The 16,481-nt window shown below is 44.0% G+C and overlaps 1 protein-coding gene across 6 annotated transcripts in view; it reads right to left on the bottom strand.

Moving 5' to 3' along the window:
• The window catches only part of COL12A1 (collagen type XII alpha 1 chain), a 99,730-nt gene extending 90,150 nt beyond the window's left edge, over positions 1 to 9,580 (bottom strand). For 4 of the 6 annotated variants that reach the window (XM_063152910.1, XM_063152907.1, XM_063152909.1 and 1 more), the window contains exons 1-2: positions 9,284 to 9,580; positions 6,642 to 6,749 (exon numbers count right to left, since the gene is read on the bottom strand). In XM_063152910.1, the coding sequence (XP_063008980.1) occupies positions 6,642 to 6,714 (73 nt within the window). In that variant the 5' untranslated portion in view covers positions 6,715 to 6,749; positions 9,284 to 9,580. The remainder of the gene's footprint in view (positions 1 to 6,641; positions 6,750 to 9,283) is intronic. The other 2 variants (XM_063152912.1, XM_063152908.1) reach the window with 2 other exon arrangements.
• Between the last annotated feature and the right edge of the window lie 6,901 nt (positions 9,581 to 16,481).

The raw sequence follows: 16,481 nt of genomic DNA, 5'->3' as shown, positions 1-16,481 counted from the left end.
ATTTTTTTCCTTTTAATTTTCTGTAATTTCCGACCAGAGGATAATATGGCTTTATAATACTGATACAATAGATAACACTAGTACTGAAGTAAATGTTATTTTTCCTGTTGTCCATACACAGGCAGTGAGATTAGACCATTAACCTGCATGCACAGTTTATTCATCATTCAGTTTATGAGCATCACAATGCTAGAGATGGCAGGGTAGTTACTTAGTATCAAAATCATGCAACATGTGTTAATAGTAAAATACATTTAGATGATAAGAATATCATTATAAAATATTGTTTCAGTAGCAATGGCTCAGGACAAATTTAATGCAAAGGCAGAGACAACTGACCTGAGCATGCTTTTAAAAAAATTCAGTACATGGAAAAAGTAGCACCACCAACCTTGCAAGTAAATTGGCATGTTGCAGCAGAGACTTTAGGCTTTAACTGCTGAAGGACAGCAGCAGCCCAGCTTGTTGATATCCAAATGACCGGATTCCAGATAAACTGAAAAAGCTGACTGTGAGGAAAAGTCTTGAGCATTTTAAAGAATGTTTTTCCTTTTTATGAAAATTCAGATGTGGGTCTTGGCAGGTAACAAGAATAGTACATTGACACGTGAGTGATGCATCCATTCATCCAGGTGATCATAAACAATGGTATTGCAGGGGAACTTGAAGGTCCCCTTGTCCATCCCACGGTCAAGACAAGATTGGCCACCCTGTGTCATTCCTGACATGTTTTCCTCAGATCATTCTTAAAGACCTCCACTATTGTCAAGACTGACAGCTTCCCACAGAAATTGCTCCAAAACCTCACTGCCTTTATCATCATAGTTATTTCTGACACCTAATCCCCGCCTTCATTGCCGTACTTAAATCCATTCATTCTTGGCCTACGGCTGGCTTATCAAACTCAAGCACGGAATACTTCTCCCACAGAAATCCAAAAAGGAATCTTTCTTGAGTGAAAAAAAATCCTCTTTGGATCCAATGTCATCAAAATGTCTTCCAGATGGCCTGTGAGCTTTTGATACTCAAACAGAATCTCCAAAACATCCATGGACCTTCACAGGGGTCAGATTTCACCCAAATGAAACCAGCTGTGGGGTGAAGACCAAACCATGGTCATATGACTGAGAGTAGTAAGCTGATCTGAAGTACAGAAAATGTTTAGATGATAAAAACCGTATTGTGATAATAAAACAGGGCAACTGTTACTCCATCTCATTAAAATTCTTCTTCTAGAAGGGAATTCACCAGTGGAAAAATAATACATTTGCAATACTGAATCAAACCAGAGTCTAGGAAAGAAATGCCCCTTGTTGTAGTAGGAGTTTGCCCCTTTACAGGGACAAACCTTAAAATTTCACTCAACAAAATCTTATGTGTGAGTGCAGCTTAACTCCAGCAAGCAGTCTTGATGTCAGGCTACTTGCAGCAGTGAAGTTGCACCTATTCTTAGTGTAGTGACATTGCTGATCCTGTGTCCATCAAAATGCATGCCAAACCTCCCAATGACTTGTCAAGGTACAGGATCATGATCATAATGTGTCATGGTGTCGTAGTATTGCCTTCATACTGTGATCCAACCATGAATGCACAGAAATGCATGGCTCCCCTATAGGTTTCCAGAGTAGCAAAAACATATCCTGCTGTACAACAATCATGCTTCCACAGCATTAATTTTGACCACTCTTGGAACTGTGTTATGATCACTTCCTTAACTGAATCTTCTATATTATGCACCACAAAAGAAAAAAAAAAGAAAAAATATCAGACAGAATGTACTTAAAACATTGCCAGTTTTTGTGTTATATACACATGGAATAAGGTTATAATTTCAGAAACAAAAAAAAAAAAAAGAGGGCAAAGCATCTTTCTCATGCTATGCAGGTCTTGCATGTCTTATATTAGCTTGTATTACTTCACAGGAAATATAAAAAATTTACAGCTTTTTTCAGATAACACAATGTGACTGCTAGAGGATCCCAGTGAACACCTTAACAAGATAGAAATAAAATGCAACTGCAATATCAAGTAATTTCTATCTAGAACCAGATTTAGAAGTGATATAAGTTGGAAGTAGCTGCCATCCACAATCCCTATGTGAAAAATATGTTGTGATTCCATCACTAGAAAAGACACACTATAATTAGCATGTAAAGTAACGTGCCAGGCCATGTTAAAATATCATACAATCTACAGAAACTGAAGAGTAAGCTTAGCCTTACCATCCCAGTGATAAGGCCTCCTCAGGCTGGAAGGTGCCAGAACTCTTCATTTACTATTTTTTTCAGAAGTGGCATGAATTTGGTACAACAAACTAGATCATGACTCCAGTTAAGCTCCTCTGAAGCCTGCTTTGTCAATGTGACTGGAATGACCTACAGCCTAGAAATGTAGTAAAGGGCAACTTCTAAAAAGAGCAGTTCTCAGACTTGTTAGGTATTCATTGCCAATCACAACACAGAAATTTTGCCATCTGTGTCTTTGCATTTTTTAATTTTATATATGCTTATGAAAATTCTTCGAATTTGAAGATGCAAAGCTCATAAATGTACTTTAAAAATTTCCTTTAAAACTATATACCTATACAAATAAAGACATACATATCTCAACCTAACCTACATATATACACACAATGTATATATGAATATTTACCAAATTTTACACCTGTGTGCATATATATGTATATGCATGTATATATACACTTACACATGCATGCATATTTTGCTTCTAATTAGCAGCAGGAAAAAGTAGAGTCACCCTCACCTATATAGAAATTTCAATTTCACATGTCAATCTACATGGCTCTCTATTTAGGAACTTGGAAATCAGCAACTTCTTTCTCAAAAGATATTGCCATCAAAAGATAATAATATAATGGTTCTACCAATGAGTTTCAAAACTTCAAAAGTTTCAGCTATCTCAGATCACCTCTGAATTATTCAATCAATGAAAATTAATGTATTCAATGCAGATTCATTACAAGCCACAAATTCTAATCCTTTGTAACTGCTATGCTGCAATTATTTGTCACTTGCTACACTGGTGTCCTGGTAACAGATTTTTCACCAGCCAAACCTTTTTATGCACAACACAAAGGTTCCACACCTAGATTAGTGATGCCCTCCTTCCCTACCTCCAGCCTAGAAAACAGACTTTTCTAGGTCTGAACCAATTCCTGAAAAACTGAAAAGTCAGCCCCTTCAGAAGCTCAGTTCAGCTACACAAAACCAATGATTCCCTCATTTCTTTCCTGTGCCTTTGAAAATCCCTCTGTATTAAGAAACATGATATGCTACAGAAGCCATGAAAACATCACAGCAGTAACTGGAGGTTATAATTAATAGATTCTTCACATGCCAATGTACTTAACTATGACTAGAATAAGAGCCTTTGTCTCTTTGTGATCACAGATGAAAAAATACTGTAACAGAAAAAAAAATCTGACATGTGGACAGACATGGAATACACTGGAGTATTGCTGTGCTGGACTAAAAAGGCACAAAACAACTTTAAGTATAAACAACTTTATATTTAAGTATAAAATATAGAATCACACACAGGGAAGTTTAAGCTGGGAGAGAGATATCAGAAGGATTGCAAAATAAAACAAGAAGAATTTTACCGTAAAAGAAAAGCAAAAATGCTGAGCATGAAAAGAGATTTGCTTCCTTGACCACCGCAAACAAACAACTTCCCCAGTGAAATGAGTGCATTTAGACTATATGTGGGCTTTCCCCCCTCTACTCCTACAGTGACTGCCCAACTAGAAACTCCTGTTCTGCTGTACCTCTGTAGAAAAGCTCTAAAGCCATTATTGCAGCTCACTGCTCATTGCCAAGAGCAGCAGAGCACAGCTCTCACAAAGGACTTCAGAGCAGCTGTGATGCTGATGAAGAACTAGTTTCATGCTGGAAAGTTCAGGAATCTATGGACAGCAGCATCAGATAAACACCAGATCTCCTCCCATGGGAGACTAAAAAATGAAAGCTAAAGGAGGGCAGAAAATAAAACTAAGCTTTTTCTTTCCTCTGCTCTCACCCCATCTTTCCATGTCATATCAAGAATCTTCATCACATTAAATGGCTCTCTCTCTTATTCTCCTCTCACCTTTTCATCCTATCAAGTGTCTACCCACACCTTTGGGAAAAAAATTTTAAAATGCATGTCCTGTGAATGGTACGTGGAGAGTCAAAAAGAACCAAGAAAAGAGACATAGGACTGACTGGTGGGGGAGGATAGCTTTGCCACAAAGTGATCTGAAATTTGGAAAAATAAGACCAAGGGACAAATGTTCACAGGAGAAAGTCAGTTCAGCAAACAGGATCTAAGATGCAATTACACCAAAATAACGTAAATACGTAAGTAAGGAAATAACTTGCTAAAGTAAATAAGATGCAATTTACAAAATTATGCAAACTTGCAGCACAAAATTAAAACAGTGCAGAAGAATGATCAGTATAGTGCAAACAAAAGTCCACTGTAAAAATCTCTACAAAAGCAATTCCCACCACAGCAAGTTCTAAGGCAGTCCTAGTTTTGAACTTTCATTTTCAGCACCACTATTTCTCACTCCGTTTTCAGCACCACAATTTTTCACCCCACACTTCCCTGCTCTTACTTCAAAACTCTGGAGCTAGGAGAATTTTCTCATAGAAAGAAGATCACTGTAAATTAGGTATTTTATTTATCAAACATTTTTGAGTGCAAAGTAATGTAAGTTCTGTCCAAGAGCCCTCTACAACTCTCAAGATCAGGTTTTATCCACTCTTTTCCTTGGCAATAGTGCATCCTCCAACATCTAATCAAGGTCATCCAGCTATGTGTCAAGATTTGCTGTTATAACTCTGCTGCTCCAAATACATTTTTGTAACTTGCTTTAACAGTGCTGAAGCTATGGCTGGTTTAGTCTACACTATAGCTAAATAAAACACCTTTGCTTATGTTCCAAAATAACATACTCCACACATGTAAATCATAGTGCAGGACAACAGCAATATTAGTCCAGCTCTAAGTGAGATCCCTTCTAAGATGGGGAAGAAGGCACAAACACATCCACTCCCTTCCTCCATCAAAAATGTACACTTTCTCTGCTTTCTTTGGCACAGCAGTCCTGCGTTTCAAAGGCAGCTCTGAAATGACTTCAAATGACCTTTTTCGGTTCCTTTGCCAACAGCAACACAGCACGAGTGGAAGGCAGTGGACTGATTCTCTCCTAGGGTGACCAGATGTTGCACTACTGGCAAAAATGCCATCTTTTTCCAGAAAGACAGTGTACTTTACATCTGCAAGCCCCAGGCAAGCACTATTACTACTGCCTAGGGGCCAAACACCACAGAGGCATCTCTGACACCCCATGCTTTTAGCAGAGATCAGCCAAGGTGACCAGGTCCAGACAAGGGAGCTTGTGGCAGGCCATGATCAGGGAATTTGTTTCAGTTCGAGGCAGAAAGAGAAGGAATGCAAAAAAAAAAAAAGAATTATCAGTTGCTGGCTTCTGGTTTTTTTCCAGTAAATCCAGGAGAGTTCACACCTATGATGGAATCAGGTCCCAGAGATCAGATCAAGTCAAGTCATTTCAGTGCAGGACATTCAGCCTTTATATTTCCCCTGGAAGCCACAGCTGGCAGAAATGCCATGACTATGACCAAAAAGCCAAGCAGCTCACACTGAGGGCACAGGACACTGTTGCTGTTAGTCCACTGGGGAGCCAAGGCCAGGCCAGGCCACGTTGAGCCACGCTGTGCCAAGTGTGGCAGTGAAGATGGGTCTCCCCAGGTCTTCAAGCTGGAGGCAGGATGCTGCCAGGGCTCCCAGGGGCCTCAGCCTCCAGAGAGACTGCGCTGAGGACTGAGGAGGAGAAGGAAAAGGAAAGCCTTTTTGGAGGTGATGGTACCACCTGCATGCCGGAGCCTTGGAACCCCGGCTGCCACAGCAAGGCCTGGCCCAGCCTTCCCTTCAGCGGTGCCCATGATGCATGTCACAGTGCTGGCAGCACCTCCCAGGCGTGTTCCCCGGGTCAGATCCAGCACAGAAGCTGAGGTGTCCCTGAGGGAGGGTCCGGCCTCCCCGAGGCTCAGCCGGGGGTCGCCCCGCCGAGCAGGGGAGGCCGATGCACTGGCAGGGAGGCCGGTGGGGCGGGGGCGAGGCGGCCGGCCGGACACAACACACAGGCGCAGAGAGCCAGACTTTGTTGGAGCATTTTATTTCAAAGTTGCAGGTTGTTGAGTAGTAGGTTTTCTGTTTCCTCGCTCAACATTACTAAAAGAAGCCAGAGACCAGCCCTTCTTGGTCCATCCTGGGGGCAGAGCCGTGTCCCCAGCCACGCCGGGCTGCCCGCCAGCGGCAAAGGGCTCCTCGGGCCCTGTGCCCGGGTGGCCACAGCGGCTGGCCCAGGTCCTGCCTGTGGGGTGGTGCGGACAGCACACCAGAGGGACAGAGAGAGGGAGCTACGCTCCGGCCCACTAGCCGGGAGAAACAGAACACAGAAGGAGCTGGGCAAGGAAGGAGAGGCATTTCTCTGAAGGAGAGAAAGAAAGAAGGTGAAGTATTCACACTCAAAAACAGAGAGGGAGAGAGCCAGTAGCTCAAGGCTGATTGTGAGGTTTGCTGGTCAACGGGGAGGGCAGGGAGGAGAAGGTTACCTTCAGCCTCGATGGAGGAGAGGAGGGTGGCTGCACACAGAGCAGCGACTGCCGAGCACAGCGCTGTCTTCATTTCTGCCCTTTCAGATCACAACAACATGAATGAATCTGCAATGATGGGGAAGGGAGGAAGGGGGAGAAACGAGAAGGAAATGATACATGTGGATTAAAGGATTGCGTGGGTGTATTCATGGAACATAAAAAAGACAAACCGTGGATTTCACTTTGTTCCCTTATCCCCAGCCCCCACCCACGGGACCAGGTTGAAACCTCCAGACTTGAAAGCTGTCCAAGACGACGAAAGATCTGTGTGACTAACTGGGGAGTCTCGTCTCGCTATAATGTGCCTTTTGTTGCTGAACCCTTTCCAATCACAGTAAGCACACAAAGCTTTAACCCAGTTAGGGTTAATTTGATCAGGGAAGCGCAGTGAAGATCTGTGCCTCCACACAGGCAGCAGCCAGAAGGGAGCTCCATGACTTCATCGCTGAATGTGATGATAGCTAATTCAGAGGTCATTCCTGCTTTGGATCAACTAAATGTCTCTTTCAGCTGGGGATTTTAATCGGCTCCTTTTTCATAACTGTTGAACCACTTAGTTAGCTTTGTTTTACTGGTCTCAAGGCAGTTTGGAAACTGTAATAAAACTTTTTTGAGGGGTTCTGCCTACAATTGCGCTATTCTTCATTTCTTGAAAGTCTGAAATAGGTTATACAGAAGTGTGTGTAACACACATCTGAAATTTGACACGTCTGTCTAGCCATGATGTTTCAACATCTGATAATTCATTTACATGTCCTGAGAGAAAATATATTTAAAATACACTATATAAAGCTGACAGGCATAAGAGTCTCACACCAATTGCCAGTTTTCTAGCACAAGAAGTGGGATTAGGCCAAGTTAGTGGCTCCTAATTGCAAACAGCCATACCTTCATAACTATATGCTCTAATTCATGTAAAATTACTGCCAATTACTCTAGCAAAACTTTCCAAATTATTTCCTTGTCTAAGTAAAGTCTAATATGAACTTATGCATGTAAGTGTTTCTATAGTTTCAGATTTTCTATCTCAAGAAGTAGGAGAGTGGCAATTTGTATGAATAAAGTCATACATGCATCATATATCATAATTAGGCTGGGGGAAAGAGAATTCCAAAAGCAATTAGGCAACAAATTTAATCAGGAATGTTCCAAGAGCAAAACAAAAGAAGAAAACATAAATCATTAGTCCACAGAAACAACTGAAAGGGAAAACAATATTCTTCTACCATCTAAAGAACTACCCAGCAAGGCACATTTGGTGGGAAGACGCTATGGAGATCCAGGGACTTCCCAGTTACTGATCTGAGCTTAATAGGCTTCATTTGAGCAGCTGTATATACTTGCCTTAGCCAAACGCCTTGACTGCACACGAAAATACCAAAATCTCAACAAAAATCTAAGTAAAGGTTTCAGTCTAATGGCAGTTCCAGTGGCTAAACAGAAGAGCAAGAGCAATATTGACCATAATGACACTAACACAAGAAAGGCCAAGGTTAGTATTAAAATGCTCTGAAAGCTCCAAAATCGTATCACTGCTCTGCGTGGGAAACGGCTGCCCTTGGGCAGATCTGCAACATCCTGCAGTGAGTTGAAAGATCGCCTAAATTCAACGCTAAAGGACATTTTGTCCTGATAAGCTCGTGCGAGCTTTGACTGCCATCTTTTGATCGTTCTGAAAAGCAACAGAAATTAATCATCTCACAAAGGCATCTAGGAATTCTCCACTGCTGCAGGTCTTCCATTCCTGATACACGTTTTTATTTCATGAAATACACCACCTCAGCCAAAGCATTAATTTGCTAACCTAAAAACACTGTTTCCTTCTCACAAGTTTAAGTGTGTGAAAGAAACCCTGGAGGTGACAGAGGACACCTCCTGGCTCAGCAGGGACACAGCAGACTTTGTGTCAGAACTAAAGGTTTTCTCATTGATCTTTAGAGACCACTTAGAAAAAGTCAAACCCGGGCTTTCGCATTGCCAATCCTATCTCAGGCTAATTCAACTTACAAAAGCTTAGCCCAAGCATTTCTAAACCATACAATGCATGACATTTAACAATTTCAAGAAGAAAAAAACTAACCTAAACAGAAAAAGAAAAAAAAAGCGCAGGAAAAGCCTATCAAAGATATAAAAAACTGGAAGCAGGACACAGCATCACCGGCAGCTGCACACACAAGGGAGGGAAGCAAGAGCTCCTGCCAAAGCCGCAGCGGTAGCATGCCTGCAGGCGCCCTGGGCGCTGACAGCAGGCTCCGCCTGGAGCCTCCGGCCACCCTGAGCCTCGGTCTCCGGGACACCACCGCCCCTGCCCGCCTTTCTGCCCAGGCACCCGTCCGCGGGCAGCGCTGGGGGCCGCCATCCCGCCGGGCTTCCCCGTGCCTTTCCCGGGCTGGCAGCCAGCAGCCCCGGGGCGCCCTGCGCTGAGCCTCTCGGCCCGCCCGGCCGCAGCTGCAGCCGGCTCCGGCATGCCCAACGCGCACACGCTCCGTCCTCATCCCGCGGCAGCTCCAGGGGCTGCGTGCGCGGTGCGTGCGGACAGAGCGGGACGCGGGGCTCGGCGGACAGGGACCCCGCTCCTGCGCGGGCACACACACACAGACCTTCCGAGGTGGCCGCAGGGCGCCGGGGTCCGTGACGGGACAGCTCCTCCGGCGATGGCTCCGGTGGTGCCCGCAGCGGCGGGAGCCGCAGCCGTCGGACCTGGATAAAGGGAGGAGGATAAAGGATGAAGCTCCGGGGGCACCTTGTGGAGGGAGCAGCAAGTAGCAGCAGCGGCGAATGAGGAGCAGCAGCAGCGGCAACAGTGAGCGCAGAGGAGGCGTCTCGATTACTGTAGCTCCCGATGTGAGGGGTCTGTCTGGGAAGACTTGCCTTCTCCAAGTGGGAAGAGCCTCTTCTCAATCTGCTACTTAATAGAGGGCTGTTCCCAACTCTCAATTTACCCTCGTAAGCGGTTACGAAACTTCAGGGAAGGTGGACTGCTGCCACCGGGTGATATATGCGCTGCTGAGCTCCAGCAAGGAAGGGGATCCACTTCTGGAAACTGGCGCATACCTCCGCGCATTCCTGCGGCATGAGACGGGAGCCGCGGCGGCAGCGCGCCCGGAGGCAGGGGCCCGGCCCGCCGCCCCCTCCCTCTCTCCCCTAGGCTTCCCAAACGGGGAGGACGCGGGAAGGCAGTGGAAAAATTGAGTCTCCGGGCAGGCTTCGACGGACGGCGGCGCGGAGGGTGTCCCCGGGCGGGGGGTTCCACGCAGCCCCCGCCGCCCCCGCGGAGAACCCGAGGCTGGGCTGATCCCTGGCACAATCTTCTTGCAAGGGAGTGCGGGCACTCCCAGGAGCCTTGAGGGCAAAGGTGATAATAATCATGGTGTCACGGTTCAGGTGTGTCTAGCCTCAACCGTATGCAGCCATACATACATTAACACTGCATTAAATGCACACTCCCCCCGACAGCCCTCGTCTGCGGCGGGGCGGGTGCGGTTCCCCGGGCTGAGGGACGGGGCGCACGCCCGCACCGACCGTCCCTCGGACCCCGTAAGCCACGTCTGAAATTCCGTGCCTTCAGGAACTTCACCTTCCAAAATCGGATAATCCTCTGGGGAACAGGCTCCGCGAGGGTCTCCCATCACTCGCTCTCGAGAACCTCCCCGGGCCCCCCGACGTGTTCCAGCCTCTGCAGCACGCCGTGCCAGAGAGTGACACGGCAAAATAGCCAGGCCCTTCTCTGCCCGAGGGCCCAGACAGAGCATCCTGGGGGGCTCCGCGCCAGCAGCGGGGCTGCTCCCACACCCGTGGGGAACGGCATCCCCGGTAACGCTCGCGGTCCTCCGGGACCCCTTCGGGCCAAAATACGGGATGTCACCGTCCCCTCGGAGCGGGTGCGCAAACTCGGGACGCGGAACAGCGATGAGCGAGGAGCAAGGGTGATCAGGGAGGGGGGAAAGCTGGGGGTTCCTCCCGGCCGCAGCCCCGCTCGTCCCGCAGCCCCAGCGCCGCGGCCCCGCCGCACGGCCGCCATCCGTGGTGCCGGAGCGCCCCCCGGTGGCGGCGCCGGGCAGCAGCGGCGACCGACGGACCGACCGTCCGTCTGTCCGCCTGCCGAGGCTGCCGCTGGGCCCCGGGGCCACCGCTGTGGGGACCCGATGGAAAACAGGGCCGGGAAGGGCGGAGAGAGGGAGAGTTGGGGCCATGCCTCAGCGCAGAGCTTGGGAGCCCCGCTCGGAGCGGCCGGGAGCGTTCCGGGGCCGCACTGGGTCCCTTTCGGCTCCGAGCACGACGTGACTGCGGAGTCATCGCGGGGGCTCCCGCCGGCGTAGAAGGGACCGATAGCGGAGGTTTATATTTTATCAGAGGTCCGCTCCTGGGCACTTTTCCGCACGACTGGAACATCAAGGACCTGTCGGCAGGAGGACCTGTGTCTCCCGAGCTTCATTTCTGCAACAGACCTGTCATCTACACCAGAAGCGAAATGCTGAAAAGAAAGCGATAACCAGAAGACATGCGCTGACATTTCCAGACACTTTGGAAGCGAGTCAGCTGTCTTTGGGACACGGCACAGTTTCAGCTGTCTGGTATTGATAGAATGCACTTTCCAAAAGCAACATCTCCTGCGCTGATAAAACTCTTGACCTATTAAACCCCCTTGCCCAGCTGTTGAGTTGGATTTTCTCGTTTGGCATCATTTTGGCATGGGGAACTGGATTTCTTCCTATCCAGGTCTGATATGGAAAAGCAATATTTCTACATAATAATACATTTTAAAATTTTTAGTTCCCTGAATGAACACACCAAGAACATGAGTACAAATGGGGTGTGGAAAATAGTTTCTTAAGAATGGACATCAGGGATTACAAAGAAATATCCTTCCACAGGAAGTGAATCAATGCAAATGAGGTATTTTTATCACTTGTGCACTACAACGATATTTTTTTACAATATACTGTGGAATTTTTCATCACAGGATAACCAAGATATTATGTTAATAGTGAAGAGCAATTAATGCAAAAAATGAAGCTGGAAGAAAATATGCATTGTTCTATGTAAAAGTTAAATCACCCAGAAATATTGTTTAAATAATTTGGTGTATTGCTACAATTGGATTTACACTAGTGGAGGCTTTGAAAGCAAGGGGTCTCTCAGGTCTGCAAGGATCTCATACACTCCCCCTCACAGACCTAGATGCTGCTGAGGGGAGTATCTCCCCTTCCTCTCAGCTGACCAGAGTTGCTTAATTTCTTCATAGAAAATAAGATTCAGAGCTGTCAAGAGCAAACAATTAATTGACTCCAAGAGCAGCAGGATTTTGTTCTTCTCCTTAACTCCTTATTCTAACTCCTCTAACCATGATTCTCCTAAGATCATTTATGTGCAAAATACACCATCAAATTGCATTTAGAGTGTGTCCTTCCATATATCACAATAATTAAATGGGTTGTTTTCAATCAGCACTGTTGCTATGTACATTCATAGTCTGAGTACATAGTATGTGATGCAGAAGGCATTTCTGAAATGCATAAACATTTACTAACATTCTCCTGTCTGCTTGTTTCTTAGACAAGTGTTAAACACATTAAGACCATTGCACTCCAACTCCACAATTTTCTTTGCTATCTAATCTGAACACACTGAAACAGTGGCAGATTTAAATACAAAAATCAACATTTAAATTCATATTTGTACTTTTAATAAAATTTTCCATTTCTGGTGTGGGTGTGTAATAGTAATGTTGCAGGTAACTGGGAATTTCTTAGAAATTTTGAAATGGTTTTGGATCTAGAGTAATTCAGGAAACTTTGTCTTTCTGACACCTCTTTTTTTTTGGTTTGTTTTTTTTTTTTTCATTCAAACTGCATTGCCAGGGCAAAATAAAACAGTATATTCTGCATTTCAGCACTGTAAGCCTTAAATATCATTTCCATGTGGCTATCACACTAGATTTGGCCTCTGTATTGTCTTGACAGTTAGTTGCATCTGCTTTACATATGAATATGGTAAATGTGTTCTTCATATGTATATATGCATTTGAGTGTATGTCTTGCACAGAGGAAGAATAAAAAAAAAAAGTGTCAGCACTTTGAACATCAAACAATATATAGATTAAGCATTAAGTATAGTTGTACAAGCAAAATTGTGCTGCTGCCAGTGACTTGCAGCTAGTACAGTACATCTGCCCAGGAAGAACTTTGCTGGTCAGGCTGTCACTGCATCTATCACTACAGTGCATCTAAATTAAACACTGTCTTAGTACAGTCATTTAAGAGGCCCATTTATTTCTGACTGCACAATGGACAGCCTTTCCAGTATATTTTCTGTTCTCTATTAAATCTGTCATAAGACTAATATTGCACAGGATTATATTTGCACTCATAAAATGCAGAAGGGCAAAACATATTTAATAGTTTCCACAAGGCTCTTCCTTATATGAGAGATTTCCAGTCAATGGCAGGAGAAAAACTCAGTCTGGTGTTTGTTTATTTGGATAAGTTCATTTCAGAGCTGGAATTCAGAGAGCAGAACTAGTTTGACCTCTCATAATGAGGACTGGCTTCTTACATTAGCAGTGTTCAGAGAGGATTTGTTCTATCTGAAATCTGCTCATTCAGTGGAACAACTACAGAAGCAGCATCCCTGGAAAGTGTGACAGCCATGAAATAATTATCTGCCTTACCAGGTATGTTTTCCTTAGCAACTATTTATTTCTCTAATTTGTGTAACTGTTTTTTCCCATCATGTAATGTTGTGAAAGTTAATTATTGTGGCTCCAGATAAGTAGAACTGGAAAAGCAAATAAATCTTTCAAAAGCAGAGTTATAAATAGAAAGAAGCTGGTATTTTGTGGAGTTTGTGAGTCTGAGAAAGTCCAGTTAATTTGTAGGCAGTCATTTTTAAAAAAAAATAGATCTTTAATACTAAAATTGGAAAAAATAGATGCAACGATCTTATAGTCCCTTATATATTCATAAACACAATTTATATTGTAACATTTCTAAATAAAGTTGCTTTCTTTCAAAGAAGCTGGTTCATTATTTCATGACAGAGTCCTAATCTATTCAGGAAGCATTCCTCTATGAAACCAGTACAAATCTTGCTTGATTAAAGAGGACAGGAAAATAAATTGAGGACAGCGACTCTATATATTTTTCAGGTATCACTGTATGTTTTAATGTAATTGTTCCTGTCACAGCTATGGACTGGCCACAAAGAATTGTGAATGTAGATCTAAGCATTCATCTTCATGTAGCTGAGGGTTTCTTCGTGAAACAATGATGATTGATGATCACTGAGAAAACCCATAATTCTGAAAAATTAAAATATTTTTAGAAATCACTAGCCACTAGCTGCTACTTGCAGAACATTGTAGTACAGTGCTCACTGAGTACCTAATTGAATTCAACATCTGCTGAAGGGTTAATAGCCATGGGTTTCCCTATATTTGGTAGGATTTCAACTATTGCAAAGTAATTTCTTCCTATGAAGAAGCTCTTGATGTTAATCGGCAACAAATGCTGAAATGGCACAGTGCCAAGCTCTGAATCTATTGGGACAGCAGTGTCCGTGGCAGGTAGTCTTACAGAGAAGATAAGCTTGTGTCTGAATGTAAAGTATTCAAAGCTGCTGAAACTTCAGGCTGCATTAGCTAATGAGTGACCTGATCCTTTTGTTGCAGACAGTGGAATAATTAATGATGGGAGGGAATTTTAAGACTCATTACCTTGTCATCAGGCTGACTGCTGATGCTGGCCTTCTCTCCCCCACAGACACAAATGGCAGTGAGGATGTGGTGATTCCTCTGACTGAAGAGCAGGTGGGAGGAAAGCTGTCAAGGGGGAATAATCAGCTGCTGCTGCACTCTATTCCAATACGTATCTTTCCAAAAAGGTTTAGAGGATGTAAAGGTCAACCCCAAATCCTCAGTTCAGCAGGACTAACATTCAAAACTTTAAGCATTCTGACAAGTAAATCTGATGTGAATGCACAGAACCATAGTAAATGAGGCTGGAAAAGATCCCTAGAAGCCATTTAGTTCATGATCTGTTATTTCAAGTACCCCAGGACTTCAAAGAGAAATTCTCCATACCGTACTTAGTACTAACAGCATACTTGGGGGAGCTGTTTTGTACCAGCTGACAATAGATAATAACTTGTTTTAGGTGAGTTGCAAGTTGTCCAGAATTATGACTATGAGCACAGCCATCAGAAATAAAAATACAACTACACCAGCGAAGCCAGTATCTTTGGATCAGAGAATCATAAAATGGTATGGGTTGGAAAGGACCATAAGTACCATCAAGTTCCAATCCACAAAAATAGCCTTGGTTTATTGTGAAAAATTGCTTGCTTGCAATTGCTTGCTGGCATGTCTGCAAACTCTCAGGGAGCAAGGAAGCCAGACTGGGAAAATCCTTCTTCTATGTGACTGTCAGAGGTACAGATCCCACCAGTCTTGCTAAAACCCCTTTTACTGTTACAGTATGTCTGCATATGATAGTCACATAATTTTTTTGACCATTTCTAAACTTTGTGGGAGGTGGACTCCATGGTCACCACCATCTCTGCTCCCCACTCCCCCCAGCTTCTCAGTCTGAGTGCCTTCATATTCAAACTGGCAGACTGTGGCATCAATCGCAGTTTTTTCCTCTGCAAAAGAAAGAGCACCAGAAGCCTCTGCAAAAGAAAGAGCACCAGAAGCAAAACTTGGGCTAGGACACATCTAGGGAATGCACCAGGCCCAAGGAGCTGGATAGCCTAAATTATCCATACTTTCCTGGGACATACCATCTGGGGATCTCATCTGAATGTCACCTATCACAGATATTGATGGACACTTGGACACTTTGAGAGTTTGTGGAAAAAAGAGTCAGGCAAGAGTTTAGCTCAAAGGCATTGAAAACACAGCCTAGGTATCGCCTGTCACAACATTTATGAACTCCTCATGAGCCAGCTTTGAAAAAGAAACCTGTTTCTTTTGCAAAAGTCTTAATTGGCAAGTGACTAAGGAGGAAAATACATGGACCAAAACAATGCAGAACTAAATCAGTATTTCTTAATGCAGCCTTGGGGCTGCTGCTTCCCAATATGTTGAATATGGACAGTTCCAAATACCAGAACACAAGATTTATTTGGATTATAAATAGATGTTGCCATGTGCTTCAGTATCAGAAGCACTCTATTGTGTAAACAGAAAACTATTGGCTTTTGTTTCTACTTTTAAAGGTTACTTGAAAGCTTCCATGTACTCTTTGCTGACAGCCTTTTTCACCTGTTGGAGTTGAGTCTCTCACTTGGGTATCAACACCTCTACAGCCTGCTGAGAGGCTTCACTTGAAGCTGTTAAAATGTCTTCTCTCATATGCCCTTTCCTCTGACCTCTTGGACGCTCTCCAGCTGGCCTCGCTACTCTGTTAGCTTTTAGTCAGCCCAGTTTAGTGCACATGTCTTGGGTTTGGCATTGTTTTGATTTCTGCATGTATTTTTTTATCCAGAGAAATGTGTTTGCTACTAGCTCCAATATCTCTTATTTGTTTAACAAAACTAATAAATAAATAAATAAATAAATAAATAAATAAATAAATAAATAAATAAATAAATAAATAAATAATTTTTATCTGCTTAGGATTTTTAAACAAATAGGCTTTTGGCAAATCTGACTTGTTGCTCCTTTACCCTCTGCCCAGTGCCCTTTAAAATGTATTTAGGGGATTTCCTGTTTAAGGCACATCATAATATGGGGCTTTACCACATCATTATCTTCTAAGAACAGCTGCTGCAAGATGATATCCCTTTATGCCAGGAGTA

Source organism: Melospiza melodia, chromosome 3 (genome assembly GCF_035770615.1).
Source record: "Melospiza melodia melodia isolate bMelMel2 chromosome 3, bMelMel2.pri, whole genome shotgun sequence".
In the NCBI taxonomy this organism is placed as follows: Eukaryota; Metazoa; Chordata; class Aves; order Passeriformes; family Passerellidae; genus Melospiza; species Melospiza melodia.
Note: the sequence above shows the minus strand (reverse complement) of the source record. Positions and strands in the feature narration are given on the sequence as shown.